Source organism: Anarhichas minor, unplaced genomic scaffold, assembly GCF_050575085.1.
Source record: "Anarhichas minor isolate MPS153535 unplaced genomic scaffold, ASM5057508v1 ptg000043l, whole genome shotgun sequence".
NCBI classification, from domain to species: Eukaryota; Metazoa; Chordata; class Actinopteri; order Perciformes; family Anarhichadidae; genus Anarhichas; species Anarhichas minor.
This window is the reverse complement of record NW_027466489.1, coordinates 7502501-7519587: the sequence shown is the minus strand read 5'-3', so window position 1 is coordinate 7519587 and position 17087 is coordinate 7502501. Positions and strand designations below refer to the sequence as shown.

Sequence of the window (17087 nt, the reverse complement as noted above, 5' to 3'; positions counted from 1 at the left end):
AGTAATTCTCATCCCATTAGACCACAGTACATTTGGTAAAAGTATGCCTACTTTAACTTGAGTAAATAATCATAGGCTAAAAATAATCCATTACAAGTAAAAGTTTGAATTAAAAATAATTTATTAATCAAAATGTTATTTTAGAGTATTCTATTTTTCTGTATTTATCACTAATGAATACTTAACATTTTCAACATTTTAACGTTATAGTTCATCAATGTGGAGCCAATTTTAGAAATGGCATGGTATACTCCTATAGTACTGCATTATATATCATATAATTTCTTATGTAAAACGTAACTAGTAAGTTTCAGAGTCAAATAATGTTGTGGAGTAAAAAAGTACAATATTTCCCTCTGAAATGTAATGGAGTTTAAGAATAAAGTTGAAAACTCAAGTAAAGTAAAAGTATCTGAAAATGATATGTATATATATTTACTTGCACTTTTGTTTTGCTACTTTATAGTTCTATAAATAGTCTATTGTTTTTGCATTGTTTAAAGACGCAGACATTTCTAGAACATTTTTAAACATTGAGACAGTTTTAAATATACAGTCTGCACGGCAAAGTAAGGTCTTTAGGATAGGAGTCAGACACGTCCTTTTAAATTCAGAGGTCTTTACAGATTTAACATTATAACAGCCTCTTCAGTCTCTACCATCAGTGAGAAAACACCACAGGAGCCTCTGAGCCTGCTCCAGCAGCCAGGGTAACAGCTCGATACAGGATTCAGAACTCTCTCCCCTCTGCCTCCACAAAGTGTGGACTGTAACTTACCCACACAGCACCAGCCACAAGAACTTTCTGTATACAAACATATACGCACACCTCTGCACTCAACAAAGAGTTGCTATTGTATCCCCCAAACTCCAACGGTAAATGGTATCTGGTTTCTATCCTAGTATTTTCCTTGCTTTGTTTTAATACTTGTATATACCAACACAGTGTACACCCACTTAAAGGACATTCAAAGACATTTACCTTTAAGGACTTCAAACTATGTCAAATATAATTAAGAAATAGGTTTCGGTGTGATGACAAATGGTTGTTTATTGTAATTTCGACTGAGGTGGTTACTAGTTTAACTGGCCTGTCAGTCCCCAAGTCACTCATGTTTACGAGCAGCATTGAATGCACCTTGAGAACACAGGCGTGTTAACGTGAACTCTGTTGTATTCAAGTGTCCCATTAAGTCATGACAGAGCCAGCACACACAATAAAGAACCCTGAAATGGAGGCAGCTAAATTATTGATAGTTTACATCTTTGATTTTCCTAAAGTGCGTTCTCTGTAAAAGGCCTATCCTCAATAGTATCATGACGTTTAATGACCTCACGTTATTTTAGCATAGGTCCTCCAACTTCAACCTGAAGGGAGTACAAACTGTTACTGATATTTATTTATTTTGGGTATATTAGTGTGAGCCCTTATTCAGTGTATAGTGCAGGTATGTGTTTGTTGTAGTTTCTTGCTTATTTCATGTGTTCCCTTAAAAGAACCTGCATATTGTAATATTATTCACAGCTCGGGGAGACAAGAGAGGAATCTGGGAATCAATCTGGAAAGGTTGTCCTTTCGGGGACTTTTATTTAGAAATGTTTTCCATCGCAAATTTCAACGGGTGTACAAGGAAATGATAATGCTGGGAGTCACCATGGCAACACTGAATTTCTCACATACCCACCGAACCTCGAGACACGACAGCCGGCCGAAGAGCTTTTAATTTCCTGTCAGAAACGGTCACTGTTTCTGGAATATAAGGCCGCCAGCGTTTCTCTCCTTCCCCCAAAGATCAGGATGTGTGTCTGTTTGTCTGTCTTTCCTTCAATCAGTGTAAAGTCTCTCGGAAGTGTTTTCCACGTTGTATTATTTAACTCGCTTTATACAGAAACACAAAAATAACAGGCTAAGTTACAAATAGAACATGGCCAAATAGTCCGTTCATAATTCACCTGTCCCACTGTGGAGCCTCGGCCTTTCTATTCAATCCTCTCGTCCGGTCTGCAATTACTCTAAAACGGTGAGTCCTCTGACCGAGGCAGTCTCTCACCTCTTCACCCTCCTCACTTTAACATCGGCAAAGTCCTTCGTCCCATCACGAGAGCGTGGAAACAGGGGGAGTTATGGGTAAGTGCACGTCCATCTCTTTCAACCCGGTTTTCCTTCCTCTACCAGGGCCATCATCCCATTTCTCCCCTTTCCTTTGCTCGGTTGTAAATTCATCATGAGCGCATAATTGATAGCCAACAGGAGAGAGTTTAGATGGAAGAAGATGTGTTGGAGCGGCAGACGGCGGGGCTAGAGGCCTATAGACTCCAGGGTGTGTCTCTCCACGGTGGTGAGGTGGCCTGAGAACATGCTGTAACATGGCTGCTGGGCGAACTGCGTCAGGAAGTCCGTCAGGTAAGCCTGGGACAAGACAGGGGATACAGTGCCGGTCAACTATAAGGACATCAGAGGTTCTGGAGTCCTGGAAACAAACGGCTGCATCAATCCCGCAATGATATAATTGGAGCATCTGATCGGATTTGACACCGAGACAGAAAACTCTTACACATAAAATCAATACTTGGACATTTTAACAATTGTATTATTCCTTAGGCGGGCTGCACGGTGGTGTAGTGGCTAGCACTGTCACCTCACAGCAATCCCGGGTGGTCCTTCTGTGTGGAGTTTACACTGGGTTCCCTCCGGGTTCCTCCCACAGTCCAAAGACATGCAGCTTAGGTTATTTGGAGACTCGAAATTGCCCGTATGAATGTGAGCGTTATAATCAAGTCTAACTTTTTAAGTAAAAATTTTTGTTTTGTTTTGCTGGCGGATTCGCGGGCCACATAAAATGACGTGGCGGGCCGGATTCGGCCCACGGGCCTTGAGTTTGACACCCCTGATCTATAACATCAAAACCAATGCATGTACAAGTAAACAGCTCCTGACTAGCTGTGTCCTGTAGTGACTATTATCCTTGCACAAACCAAGAGACAATGTATAGATTTATCTACCATCACAGATTTTGCCAGATAGTTTATACTGTGGTGACTATCACTTTAATATCTCTGTTGTAAGAGGCCGCTGTGAGAACACAGTGAGCAGGACTGATTTTACATATAGTTACTTCCATCAATACACAGTTTCTGAATGAATTTTCCAGAAAATGGACTAAATCAAAATATATTTTGATATCACAATATGAAATTAAATATTACGCGTTAGATGGTTTTCATCATAACAGTCACCCCTAAGAGCAATGGAGATCCTCCAGCTGAAGGACTCATTAACCCACTGCTACATTTTGAAAATGAGACGTTTGCAACTAACAGATTAGAGTTACCTGCAGATCAATCTGATATATGGGGTCTTTCACGGCATCTTGATCATCGTCATCATCGTCATCCTCGTAATAATCATCATCTGTAAGACGGGAACACACCAGGAAACTTAGTGACCCGAATCAAAGTTCTACGACAACAGTATGAGCACGAAGTGGACATGAAGACATAATACAGGAATCGCTGAGGCACTGGGGAGATACTGGTACCGTATTTCTTTGAAGAGATGAGATCAGAAAGCAGCTGCCCTGAGAGGCCTTCATCTTCCTCCTCCTCATCGTCACCCCCCTCTTCATCTTGCTCCCACATACCGCTGGAATCTGAGACAAACAGCTGGTTGCTAAAAATGTCCGACGTCCAGTTGATGCCGTTTGAACTAAAAGCATTTGTATCATTCGTATTCACCTTGACTCCAGTCGGCGGCGTTCGCCCTGCTGGCGTTCGCCTCCACTACCGTCGACAGCTCATTGATGATCAACTTAAAGAGCTTCACAAGCAAAGGAATGTTGGTCCACCTCTCTGGGTCTGTGGAGGAGAAATGAACAGTGAAGAGCACAAGAGTAACAGAGCACCGTCCGGTGGTACAGCTCCTGAAGTCTCTGCGTGGACGTAGTAATGAGATGGACGGATTCAACCATCTCTGGGTCCATTTGCCGCCTTACTCTTGGCAGATTTGGAGCGTGTGCGGATGCCGTCTTCAGGGCTGTAGATCTCTTCTCCCTTCACCACGATGTCCTGGAGACGCTTGTCGTCAGTGTTGAGGCCGTGCTGCAGCAGCTTACAGAGAGCCACCGTGCTGAAGGAAGAAAAAATAAAGAAACAAGGCGACAAGAGTTTTAGATATGTGGCAAGGTTGGAAAAAAGAACTGACAGTTTCTGCTTCCAGAACAATTAATGCCTGTTGAAGATTAAAATAAACAAAACAAATCACAAAAGTGCCAGCTGGACATGTTGATGTCACATCTACAGGCAGGGAGAATAATCACAGCTGCAATTTTGAAATGCAATTGCAGATTTTCTCTTTAATAGATCTTGGTTTAGTGTCTGTGGTAAAAAATAAACTACTTAAACTAATTCATGATTAATATAAAATTAAATATAAAGGAAAACGTGCTAAAACAGCAACAGCTGTAACCATCATTGGTGGTTCTTAGCACTTGTAGACCGCTAGCACGAGCATGATGTGACTGACAGAGCAAACAGTGAATCAGCCGATATATAAACTTTGGCTGTAGGTTCAATTTATTTTATGGGTTCACATTTTAAAATGTTTTAGGTATCAATGATGAATGAAAATGTCTGACCTGACTTTACCCTCGTACTGTCCGTAGAACAGGTGCTGCCGGCTCATCCACTCAGTCATGACGAACTCCAGGGCAGGTTTCCCCGTCGGGCCGGGCAGACTGCACAAGAACTCCAACAGAGGCTCCAGCTGGGAGTGAACCAGGTGGGCAAACACCATGATCAGAGACTGAAGAGAGATTAAAGACCAGGTTATCTGACACACACACGGAACAGGTTTGATGGTTCAGTCTGTAAAGTAACGGCCGCTCCCCGCTCCCCGCTCCCCGCTCGCTCCCCGCTCGCCTACCTGCATCACACTCAGAGTCTCAGCTTGCTGCATCTTGCTCAGAATCGCTCGGAGGATCTGGTCCAGCTGCTCCCCGAGCTGGGTCCCCGCCCGAGAGATCAGCGTGGACACCAACCTGCCCACGAAGGCGGCCGTGAACTCGGAGGTCCGGGGGTCCAGCAGCTGGTTGACCACCTGCATGACGTACCAGAGGCCGCTGTTCCCCTGCTCGTCCCTCCACTGGGCAACCTGCTCGAGGGCGACGGAGACGTACGCCCGCAGACACTCGCCTCCGTTCTGGAGAGCGGAGGAAAGTGGTGAAAGAGCAGAAGTAAAAGGAGAAGGAGAGGATTTTCTATCCAAAACAGGAATGTGTGATGAGAATATTTTTTTTAAAAAGTGGTATTTTTAGTGAAAGTAGCTCATGACATTTGCTGGAAAACATCATTCGTCTCCTGCTGCGTTCAGAGCGCTCGTGTCTGGATGAAACGCAAAAAACTCCGTTGGGTTTACCTGCATTATCGTGTTGTCGTCGGTGCGTAAGCTGCACTGTGCCACCACGGGGAATGCCTGGCACACCAGCATCTCCGAGAGAGGGGGTTTGGTGTTTCGCACGACTGTGGTCAGGATGTCGATAGACGTCTGTTGTGCAGACAGAGGTGGAGAAAATGTGTTATTAATCTCAGGAAACCACTTTAATGTTACATTGCAAAGCTTGACCCTGTAACATTATCTAGACAAAGGGAAGTTTCAGATGAACAATGTGGCTGAGCCACTAGCCACTTACAGCACAGAGTCCAGCGGGGATCTTGTCGGGGGGAGCCTGCATGATGCTGACCAGCGTGGGGATGAGACGCATCTGCATGGGGCCCTGGCAGCCTTCGATCTGTGCCAGCTCCTTAAAGATGTCCTGAGCCAGCGACGCCACAACAGGGTCTGGGGAGGAGAGAGGAGACAGGGCCTGAGAGAAGGTAAAAAACAAATCAAATCCGTGTGTCTCTAAACTTAAGATATCTACATCTTCTCTGGAAAGTCCTGAAAAGGTGCCAAACCCTGCAGAGAAACTGAATCCTGATGATCCATGTCAAGACGTTTTAAATACTACATTTAACCTTTAAAATGAGGAATTAAGTGGAATAAAATAAAAGGAAGTTGAAGAACAGAGTACGGTGTGAAAGTAGTAGAAGTCTCATAGAGAACATGGTTAGAGGAGCTATAGCAGTACCATTGTTATATTTAAGGAAAATAGCAATGGTGAGGGGGCAGATTTTGTTCTCGGCGCTGATGGTGAAGGCTGGGTCCACAGTGCAGACGATGCACAGAGTCTCCATGACGAGGGTGAGCACCTCGGAGCTGAACTGGGCGGCCAGTTGGACCAGTCCCTCCAGGATGCTGGGGAGGAAGGGCTGGAGGACGTGGGTGCTGTCCGACAGCTTCAGCTGATCACAATACCTGGAGGAGGACAGTAGTCGTCATGAACAGGCAGTATCCACCAAACGTGTTTACGTGACCCTTTCAAACTCTTTAAACGCGCCATATTTAACATACAGACATGAATAGGATCTCCCTCTACATTTTAATTTCTTCATTTAATTTTCAGCAAGAAAAATATAACACTATTGCCTTAACTCTGCCTATACCAGAGGAAATAATTGTGTCTAGTCTGGACAATTTCAAGATGTTTTTCAAGATACTAAATTGTTGGTTCGTGACAGAATGTGTTCAGCTGTATTGTCAGCCAACTCTGCCAGAAAGCTTTTAAACTAATAGAGGTTTTTAGTACTTTGAGCACCAACAATGGGAAGATTCAGGCGTCTTGATGCGTCTCAGACTACCGTATTTTCCGCACTATAAAGCGCACCGGATTATAAGGCGCACCTTCAATGAATGGCCTATTTTAGAACTGTTTTTATATATAGGGCGCACCGGATTATAAGGCGCATAGAATAGAAGCTACTACAGTCAAACGTTTGACTGGGGTTGCAAGCGGTGTTGGACTAGGAGTAAGCACAGTACCGGTGTTTACCGCGGTGCGGCTTTGTAGTTTACCAGTCGTACTGAAACATTTTGACAGAGCGCCGTGTACAACCAGTATGGATCAACCAATTAACCAATTGATCCATATATAAGGCGCTCCGGATTACAAGGCGCACTGTCGTTTTTTGAGAAAATTAAAGGCTTTTAAGTGCGCCTTATAGTGCGGAAAATACGGTAACTGCTTGTTCGGTGGCTTCTGGCTTTCAGATAAAGTTGTTCATGCTCGCCGTGTTAAATAATAAAAATCACATTCATACTCTGTTTGTGTGTCTGCACGGTTAAAGACACACACTTGCTCACCCCCAGATGGCCCTGACCGCGGATATGCGGACAGATGGCGGCTGGTTGTCGTGGAGGCCGCTGACGGTGGCCTGGAGGAACTGCTGGATGAGTTCAGGAGACATGGCGGCTGTGAAGCGACTGGCAGCCCACAGAGCCCTGCCGAGCAGGAACGGAGACGCCGCTGGTCAAGAGAAAAGACGAACAAGATACGGCGGTGAAGAACAACACAAGAGAAGACGAGTAGAAGAGGATTTAATATGCTGTAATGTCGATCGCATACACTTCAGAAAGTTAGTAGTTGTGGTAGATCGATGTAGGTTCTGTGTGCCGTGTTGTTGATCACGTCGAAGGGTCGGTTTGGGACTCACCTGGCAGGTTGAGATCAGCGAGGATAACGCTGGCCAGGAAACCATGCATGTCAAACTGGATGCGACCGTTCTTCACGTTCTCTGTGATGATGGTTTTGACGGAGCCGAGGGCCAACATGCAGGCCTCATGGATCTTCCACCTAGTTTTAAAAAACACATTCATTTTCTGACTTAATTTAAAAGCACAGGTGACGTTGCAGCAGGAAGGGGGCACAAAGTTCAACACGGTTTTAAGAGCAGACACTGAGATGTAGGCAGAGTTTCTCCTCACCAGTGCTCATTGCCACTGTTTTTGGCCTGCTCGGCCTCCTGGAGGTGTCTGGTCGCTGCGGCTGCCAGCGCTGCGGCGCTCTCATTCTGAAACTCTGCAGCAACAGCCTGCAAGCAGAGGTCAGAGGTCACAGGTCACCGTCACTATGCACACTCTGAGTGAGACCAGAGGGACGTGGAGTGAGCCGATGTGCAAAGAGCGGCAATGAAACAACTGCGAACTTAGAAATGCTGGACATTAATGACCCCTGTTCTTCATGCGAGAGCGCTGCTCAGCGTTTCTACGGTTTGAACACTGCAGAGGAGAACTGTTCGTACGTCGTTTTCAAGGACTAAGGCGACGTGGTTCACCGGAGGCCTCGAGTGTTTGCGGAGGCTGTGAAAAGCACCCTGGGATACTTTTTATGCTAAAGGTGATTTTAAAGTGACAGTGTGTAGCTATTAAGGCCATCTATTGGCAGAAATGGAATATAATGTATGTTTTCATAAGTGTGTAATCAAATCAAATCCTACACACGGCACCTTTAATGAAACTTTCACAAGTTACACAAGAAGTAACTGTTTTTATTCGGGCTTTAAAGATTTGTTATCGATTAAGAGTTGATGGTTTTTATCTCACCAGCAGCAGGTCCTGAGCAGAGATCCTGACAGAGTAGGAGAAGGTGTCATCGTCCTCATCCTCTACAAACTGCTGGGGGTTCGCTGTCCACACTTTGATCTGAAGAACCAAGAAGGTTAACACATACTTCCATCTATGCACCTTCCCACTCGACAGCACTTTAAACCTCAATACTCCTCACCTGGTCCTCAGTGATCTGCATGTACAGGATGACGTAGTAGATGAGTTCGGGCAGCGCTTTCTTCACCGTGCTCTTTAACTTGTTGTTCTCCAGCAGCGTGTGGACAAACTCAAAGATGCTGAACACCAGATTCTCGAAACCCAAAACCTCACCTGCAAAAAGGAGCCAATGAGAGGCTTGAAAAGGTGCTTCGAATGCTGCAAATTTCCAAACCAATGTTATGCTGCTCACCATCCGAGTCTACTGGGTCATCCACCTCTTCTGTGTAGTTGACTTCTGTTCTCACATAAGTGAACACATTAAGGAAGACTCCACTACAGAAACATTATTGCAACCTACTGCTGTAGTGAGGTGGATTAGTGGTTCAGAGAGGATACACACTCACAAGTGCCCAAAACGAAGTAAAACCGCTCGTTATACATCATGTTTGGTTCTATTTTCCCCGTAACAATGCTTTCACAACACAGACGGCAGTATAGTGATCCCAGCAAGAAATGATTGGCTTCTCCACAGTTTGGTATTGTAAAGGATATAAAGCTGCACTTTCAGTCAGTGTGTTCCATACGATGGGTAATATCTGCTGCATGGAGGACACCATGGGTTTGGGGAAGTTCCTCACCAACGCCGTTACCGCCTGGGAGAGAGGATGAAAAAGAAATACGGATTTAAATCCTCAGTTTCAAAATAACAAACCACTTCCACAAAAGTTCCAAAAAAAAAACACTTCATGGTTTGTGACTTTAACTGAAAAAATAATGTATTATTTTTAAAAAAAAAGAAAAAAGATTTGAGATATTTGAAAGTGACGGCGAGCAACTACTCCATGACTCTTTGGTCTGTGATGTCTCTCACCTTGAGGACTTCCATCTTGAGGCCGCTATCAGACGAGGGTCCATCAGGCATATGCAGAGCCTGCACAAACGCTTCTGTGAACTGCTGCACCACGGGGAAGATCAACGCTTTGGCTGCACCCTACAAACACACAAACACACACACACACACACAGAGAGAGAGAGAGAAGAGGTAGGGTATTGACAAGTTGGTCACGTACGTCACTTCCTTTTTGTAAAAAAATGTATGTGCCATATAAATGTGGCACAACATGAGGACAATTTCCCCAAACACTGATCTCGAAGAACTATTCTCTTTCTAAGAACTACAACTGACAGCATACATACACATATTTGTAACTTTTCTTTAATGGAAAATTAAATTTGTGTTCATAAGACTCAAAGACAATATTATTCTAAAATGTGTATTTTTTTCTATTCATTATATATCTAAAATTATGTAATTATTTACCCATTTACTAATACACAACTATTGACGAATCAATATCTATTCATAAAGAATGAAAGGCGTGTGTATTAAATGATATTAACTCCCACTCGTCCGCCTGCCTGAACTACACCTACCGACTGTGTCACTGCAACTCTTGAGAGTAATGCATGGGGATGAATTCCAATATAAGATATTTTAATACATTTCTCTCTTTTCCTATGATGGTCTGAATTAGTCGCAACATTTGTAGCTCGTCACTTTTTAGAAATAAAGTCGCTAAAAAGGATCTGAAAAGAGAAAGTTGCCACGTTGGCAACATTGTGTGTATGGCTGCAAAAATAGTCGGTTATCGTCGGTTTCTATCTGCGCACGACGTCACCATCATATGACGTCGTGCGTGTTAAATTGAGCGGCACAAACCGTCTTTATCTGAGACCGATGGGCTGGTCACCGGTTATTGATGATCAAGCGGGAAATCGGTGCATCTCTACCTTTAAAGTAAATGATCAACTGCAACTCCATGAGATGAAACGTTTCCCCGTCAAAGGTGGTTTAATCAATAATATAAATAATTCAAACTAAATGTATTCTGCACTCATTCATACGACATGTCTCACCTTCTCCAGCTCTTCAATAGCACAGATGAGGTTGGCACAGGTGGTGAATATCTCCACAGCTCTGGATCGCGTACGAATACTGTACACCTGTAACAGTTATACAAGTTATTCAAAAAGGCAGCCAAAACTTCATATTACACAAACACGGAGCAGAACAATTAGGGATATTATCAGCAACATAGAACTGTACAGCTCCCACTAGTTGTTGACAAGATGTGTGCATCCAGAAAGAAAATGCTAAAAATAGCTGAAGAATAATTCAAGCGTTTTTGAAACGGTGAAACACTGTGTTGTGCCAAAATACATTGCAACCCTCTGTCGACCAGCAGAGATGAAGCATTACCTCAACCATGGTGAAGATCTTGTACATTTCAGGTAAGATGACTGGAGCCACCAGCGGCATCTGTGTATCGGTCACCTCCCGAGTGAACTCTGGATTTAACACACAACACGTTGTTAAATAAACAGACACTTAAAGCATGCATGTTGTATTTAAAGTTAGTATTTGTCAAAAGGAGGATTTCTACCTCAATCATTTCTTTCTTTTGAAGTAAGAATTAACTAAATATTTGTAAAACTCAGAGTAATAACTAATGAGAATGCACTGATCCCTCGTGCTCTCGCCTCAACTAAACTAAACTACTGATACAATAACATTCATCTTTTTGACTTTTCCATTTAAAACTCATGTGTGAAACTGATTGAAATTACAGCAGACAGAGATATAAATGCACCAAAACTGTTTTTAGGCTGTACAAGTTTTAATTGGATTGGACAAAATTGTGTTGTTACAATTGTGTAAATTTGGTGTGTTTCTGCGCGTCTTATTATATATACCTGTGAGGACCCTCATGGCCCCGTGCACAGCATTGACGTCTCCGCTGACCAGCATCTCCATCAGCAGGGTGAACAGCTGTGGCCAGGCCTCGGGCCAGTCCCAGTGGGCGATGGCCGACACGGCGTACGCCACGCTGGAGCGGACTTTGCTGATCGCCTCCCGCAAACTGCTCGGCAGCAGCTCCCTGATGGCGGCTTTAGCCTGGAAGAGGGACAACAGGAGTTTGACAGCATTTGGCTCAAAAAAATAAGCCCTCTGAGATCAAATTAAAATGTTTTTCCAAAAGATAAAATGCAGACAAAGAAATGTATTTCAGATGAAGAATGGTTTACCTGATCTGTAGTTTCAGGAGGCCTAAATTTCTCTGACTGGGAACACCAGTGAGTTTCCACATATTGCTTCAGGATAACTGATGCTAACTGCAAACACAGACAACAAGACGGCCACGAGGAATGAGCGTGACATCTGTTAAATTGCACATAAGTGAAACAGATCACAGTCAGGTACAGTCAGATGTTTGACGTGCACGTGTGGGCGGGACATCCTTTTGCAAATGTTTACTGTTTTACACTCACCTGGCGGATTGCGAGCGCTCCCTGAGGATCAACTGTGAGTTCTGCCAGATGGACGCCAAACTCTACAATATGAACATATCAGCAAAGACAAAAAAAATGAATTAATTCATGAAGGTAAAAATGAGAGAGCTGAGAAGAGGCATTGTACGATAAGAGCACGATCAACGACGCCGCTGATAAACAGGAGAAATTAGTCTTTCAAGCAAACCTGCCAATGATGCCTCGACTTAATGACTTGAATATGTTGTGTTTCATACGTGTTCCTTTGTGTGTTATGATGTTATTGTTTAGTCGTTTAGATCATTTGTTTTCATCAAAGAGACTTTTCCTGTTAAAGCATGAAAATTATGTGTTTTTTTCCCTTTTATCCAGAATTCATACTGGAGAGCGCTTCTGGAACATGAAACAGCTGCTGCAACATGATGACAAAGCCACTGTGATGCCGTGTTAAAAAAATACAATGCAAAAAAAGCCAAAACATATACACAACAAACAAACATGTAACATTCTCTTTGCTGGACCTAAATATGACAAATGTGTAAGTGTGTTGTTGTGAGCCTGTGTACAACACACGACAACACTGATACAGTTTGGTTCCACGGCTAACAACATTCCAACAACCGATGAGCTTTAAAGATAACCGAGTACACCGGCGTGAACCTGGCCTAACAGGACTGACAGGCATGCAGAATGTGCGTGTGTGTGTGTGTGTGATAAATACAGTCCAGGATCAATGTCAGACCTCAGCTCTGATCCAGCTCTCTCTCACTGGCTTTTACTAAGAGTGACATCAGGCGCCAGAAGACAATGTTAGTGCTGACAAACGTCCAGAGCGTCTGCCTTAGAGAGGGGCCAGCGGAGAGGGTCGGCCTCGCTGCGATGCAGCAGACAGACATTGTCCAATTTTAGCCTTTCAGCAGGACAGACAATGGGAAGTCTAGTGGAGTAAAAGCTACAGACACCAGGTACTGTATATGTCCCAATTATAGTTATATCAACATAAAATACATTGCTATTATTTCCACAATACACCAACTGTCACCAATTGTTTAGATAAGGCTCTCAAGTTCATGGCCACGGTCTTTGTAAATTCCTAAACTTTAATTTGAGACCTTTAATGAGCATTTTAATGGCAACTGCAACATGATGCAGGCCACTTGTGTCACTGCTAAATACAATTGCAATAGGTAAACAGTTTGTTCAACTGCCAGAAGAGAAGAGCACTTAACTGGTTTGATTTTTTTAAACCAAAGCATCCGCTAATAAACCACACACTTCAAGCCTCCAGATGTTTTCAGGGCTTTTAGTTACTTTCATAACACTTTCACTGTTATTAAATAACTATAAACATGAGACACAAGGTGCCAATATGCTTGTATCACTTTATGTTGAAGTCTTGATGCATAAATATTTCTAAAAATGGATGTATACTGGTGGAAACATGCATTTAAACTCATATCAACACAACTGCGACTGGGAGGAGCAAGAAAGCTCATTTTGGGGCAGTTACTGCAGTAATGCACACGGTGCAGATAATGTTTCCATATAAATACTTTGTAGTAGTATGAACTGTATGACTGGACTCTGGGACAGTAGCTTTTGTCTCGTGTGCATCGCGATGGTGCTGATGATGCGCGAGGCTGCGGGAGACGTCTTCGCGGGAAAACGTGTCATAGGGCATTCTGTGGTTGCCATAGTGACCGTGGAATAAATGAATACGATTCAGTTTAGGGAGTAACATTAACATTACTTCTAGGACGTTTGGAAGTCGGTTGGCATCTAATATGGGGTTTAATAAACAGTTGGTTCAGGTGAATTAAGGTGTTCATCTCGTGCGGTTATTCCCAAATTACGTAATGGAATTCCAACGCGCTCGAGACCAGGAAATGTTAGTGTCGCCAGAGCTTCAGAGCTGTGATTTAGCTCGTGGAGATGATGTAACCTAACGCTAACTGAACGTCAAATACACCATCGTCCACCCTGTTGCTGTGCTGTTGAGGCCGACCCCTCACTGCCCCCCCCCCCCTCCCTCCCTCCCATGTGCTTAATGTAACTTACTTTACGTCACGAGCGAAAGTTAACGACTACAGTTGTGACACGGCTAGCTGTGAATTGTCAGGTAACAAGCTCATGTGAGCTCGGTCATCACTAACTTCTGAAAACATGGCCTTTCAGGAGCCGGGGCAGTTAGTTAGTCTAACGGCTAACGTTTGGACTGTTAGCTACTTCTCAAACGAGCCAAAGTTAGCACTGATGAACGCAGCAGACAGCTGTCCGCGTGCTGCTCGTCTCTGAAGAGGCCCACGCCGTTAATGAGTGAGAGCACCGGGTAGCTAGCGGCCGTTAAGTCTCAAACTAGCGGTTAGAAAGTGGCTACCACTCACCCTCTGTCACTTCCAGCACTTTAATCTGCTCCTCTGCGGCGGCGCGCACTTCTTGAACCGGAGACAGGATGGCCGTGAGCGTCTCGATGAGAGCCTCCTTCAGTCCCTGCTGTACCGGGCCGGCGGCCGAACCGGACCGAGCACTACCCGCCGCACTCATCCCTGCCGTGTTTTCACCCGCAGCCCGCTACAGATTCAGTCCACCACCACATCCGCCATCCGGGGAGGAGCAGAGCTACAGCGACAGAGGCGAAGCGCGCCAATGCATGGAAACGTGGAGGCGGGGCTTCACGGGAGGAAGCGAATGTTGTCGTCCGGTTGGGCCCACGTGTCTTCTATGTTTTTAAACTCCGACTCCCTCCTGTGGAGCGGGGGGGAATTACACCTTATCGTGAACTTTAAATTCAGATAGTTTTCAAAATAATACAATTAAGTGATATCAATGCGGTGGTGTTTGTATTTTAAAAGCAAGTATTCAGTAGTGGGTACATTTCAAAGGTAGGTATGCACTTGTCTACAAAGTTCAAATCTATCCAGCCATTATTTGCTTCCATGCCTAACAAAGTTATCAATAAAATACCAGAAAAGTGGATTATATCGCCACACTGACTATAATAAATGCAGTAACTTGTGGCTAAAACCTTAGACTCACTGTCAATGTTGTTGTCTTATAGAAAAGGTTTTGAATATGTAGTATAGAAATTTGGTGGAATTCTAACAGGAACATTGACAATATTGTGAAAAAACACCTCAAATCCCAAGTTAAAAATCTGCTGCTGCAATCCTCTCCACGGATCAAACCTTGCAGGCAGGGCACAGTTGTGGCCACACCCCAACAATTGTTAAGTCTTTGCATTTAACTGGCATGGAAAACACCTGCTTTGACATCACTGATTAGGTGGTTGCCAATGTACACTATAATGGACAGTGTTCATATAGTGCTAGTGCTTTACAACACACACCATTCATACACTGGTGGCAGAGGCTGCACAAGGTTCCACCTGCTCACCAGGAGCGATAACGCGCACATGCACGCCGATGGGAAGCCATTGGGAGCTTTTTGGTGTCTTGCCCAAGGACACTTTCCCATATAACTGCAAGGGCCAGCGATTGAACCACCTACCTTCTGATTAGTGGACGCCCGCTCTACTTTCTGAGCCTGGACAAAGCCCCTTTAATTCCCATTAAGGGAAATCTCAAGGCTACCGCACACAATGGTATATTAGACAAAAGTGGGATTCCAACTGTGTGGCAGAAGTTTGGGGAATACCCAGTCATATTTCGACATGGCAATGCCCCCTGTGCACAGAGTGAGGTTCATATAGTTTTGTGTGGAAGAACTTGCCTTGCCTTCACGGAGATCTGACCTCAACTCCATCCAACACCTTTGGGATGAAGGGAAGCGGCTTTATATCACCTAACATCATCAGTCAATCTTAATGCCATAGTACAGTTTTGTCTTTTGAACAATACATCCCATAATGTTACTCCTTTTGCAAAATACAACAATAAGTGCAAGTACAGGCCTGGATTTATTAAGACTTTTGTTTCCTATATATTAATCACACCAGCCAGATGAGCAATACGAGTGAACTAATTGTAGATTAAACTGTATCTAAAAACTTGTGCCCTGATATTTATGCACTGTTGTGTCTCAGGAGTTGGTTTTACTCAGTGCTAAATGTCAATTTTAAACATCTAATTTAAGTATTTGTACAATAGTTCAGGAAAACCTTACACATGGAAAACCAACAAATACTGAAAACACTTGATGCCAAAATAGAAGATGTGGTTTCTTCTTATTGCTGCAGCCTGTGAGAACTCAGGTGAGGTGTTGACATAAAAATAAAGAGCGAATGTAAGCTCTTCTCTCACATTACTAGTGTAGATCTTGAAGGATTAGAAGTAAATGAAATAACGATATATTGAATATTACATCAGTAACATGTTCCAGGAATGCCAGTCCGTGTGTTTTGTGATATATTGTTGAATGTAAAGCTGGACTTCATGTATCCTTACCTGGTGGTGTCTTAATGTATCAAGACCTTCAGTACTAATGTTTTGTCTTTCACACTACAGTGAATAATAAGTGTATTATTCTAAACAATGCAACTCTGTGAGACTTGAGGAATAAGGCCCTGATGTCATCTGCATATCAAGGCCACGGTGGAGACCGAAATTGAATCTTTCATCAAAGTTATTAGTTTAGAAAACAGGACAATTTCAGCCCCAAATGCTTCTGTACGCTCCAATAAAACACATCCCTCGTGTTGTGAAAAGTGAGTTGTGCAGGATGTGACTTTGGCAAAAAAGGTTTCAGGGTAAAAAAAACATGATAATCCTCCAAGACTGACTGATGGATGTCAGAAAGAGGGATTAGTTTACACTCAGTAGCCAGTTTATTGGGCACACCTAGCTGTAACTTATGCCGTCTGATACAACAGGGAGTCAATAAATCGGACTTTCATTCATGGTTTAATGTTCAGGTTTGGTTGAAATTGTTTAGAGAGGTCTTGATCCAACCTTACTGTCATTCTGGAGGCTGCAGTTTGTGGTCCTGTTGATCCTCTTTTACATCACTTCTGTAACTGTAACAAAAGGCTTCTTAATCACCTTATTTCATTTGCACGTGTATTTATTTGTGTATGCAGGTTTGTGATGTGTGTACAGTATGTAACATGTTTTCTTTTATCAATAGATACACTTTTCTCACATTGTATTTATTTATGTCTTTG

At 43.5% G+C, this 17087-nt stretch overlaps 1 protein-coding gene across 2 annotated transcripts in view; it reads right to left on the bottom strand.

Moving 5' to 3' along the window:
• Positions 1–1554: 1554 nt before the first annotated feature.
• Positions 1555–17087, bottom strand: part of ipo9 (importin 9) — a 17077-nt gene continuing 1544 nt past the window's right edge. Inside the window, exons 1-25 of one of the 2 annotated variants that reach the window (XM_076111017.1) lie at positions 15698–17087; positions 14353–14713; positions 11969–12030; positions 11726–11812; positions 11393–11594; positions 10899–10987; positions 10556–10642; positions 9510–9629; positions 9191–9291; positions 8889–8947; positions 8658–8809; positions 8477–8575; positions 7859–7965; positions 7588–7727; positions 7238–7400; positions 6126–6352; positions 5688–5836; positions 5414–5542; positions 4922–5197; positions 4635–4801; positions 3993–4126; positions 3736–3855; positions 3540–3650; positions 3333–3412; positions 1555–2410 (exon numbers count right to left, since the gene is read on the bottom strand). The exon at positions 15698–17087 is cut by the window's right edge and continues 1544 nt beyond it. In XM_076111017.1, coding sequence (XP_075967132.1) covers positions 2300–2410; positions 3333–3412; positions 3540–3650; positions 3736–3855; positions 3993–4126; positions 4635–4801; positions 4922–5197; positions 5414–5542; positions 5688–5836; positions 6126–6352; positions 7238–7400; positions 7588–7727; positions 7859–7965; positions 8477–8575; positions 8658–8809; positions 8889–8947; positions 9191–9291; positions 9510–9629; positions 10556–10642; positions 10899–10987; positions 11393–11594; positions 11726–11812; positions 11969–12030; positions 14353–14512 — 3132 coding nt within the window. In that variant the 5' untranslated portion in view covers positions 14513–14713; positions 15698–17087 and the 3' untranslated portion in view covers positions 1555–2299. Of the gene's footprint in view, positions 2411–3332; positions 3413–3539; positions 3651–3735; positions 3856–3992; positions 4127–4634; positions 4802–4921; positions 5198–5413; positions 5543–5687; positions 5837–6125; positions 6353–7237; positions 7401–7587; positions 7728–7858; positions 7966–8476; positions 8576–8657; positions 8810–8888; positions 8948–9190; positions 9292–9509; positions 9630–10555; positions 10643–10898; positions 10988–11392; positions 11595–11725; positions 11813–11968; positions 12031–14352 lie in introns of both variants that reach the window. The other variant, XM_076111016.1, reaches the window with a different exon arrangement.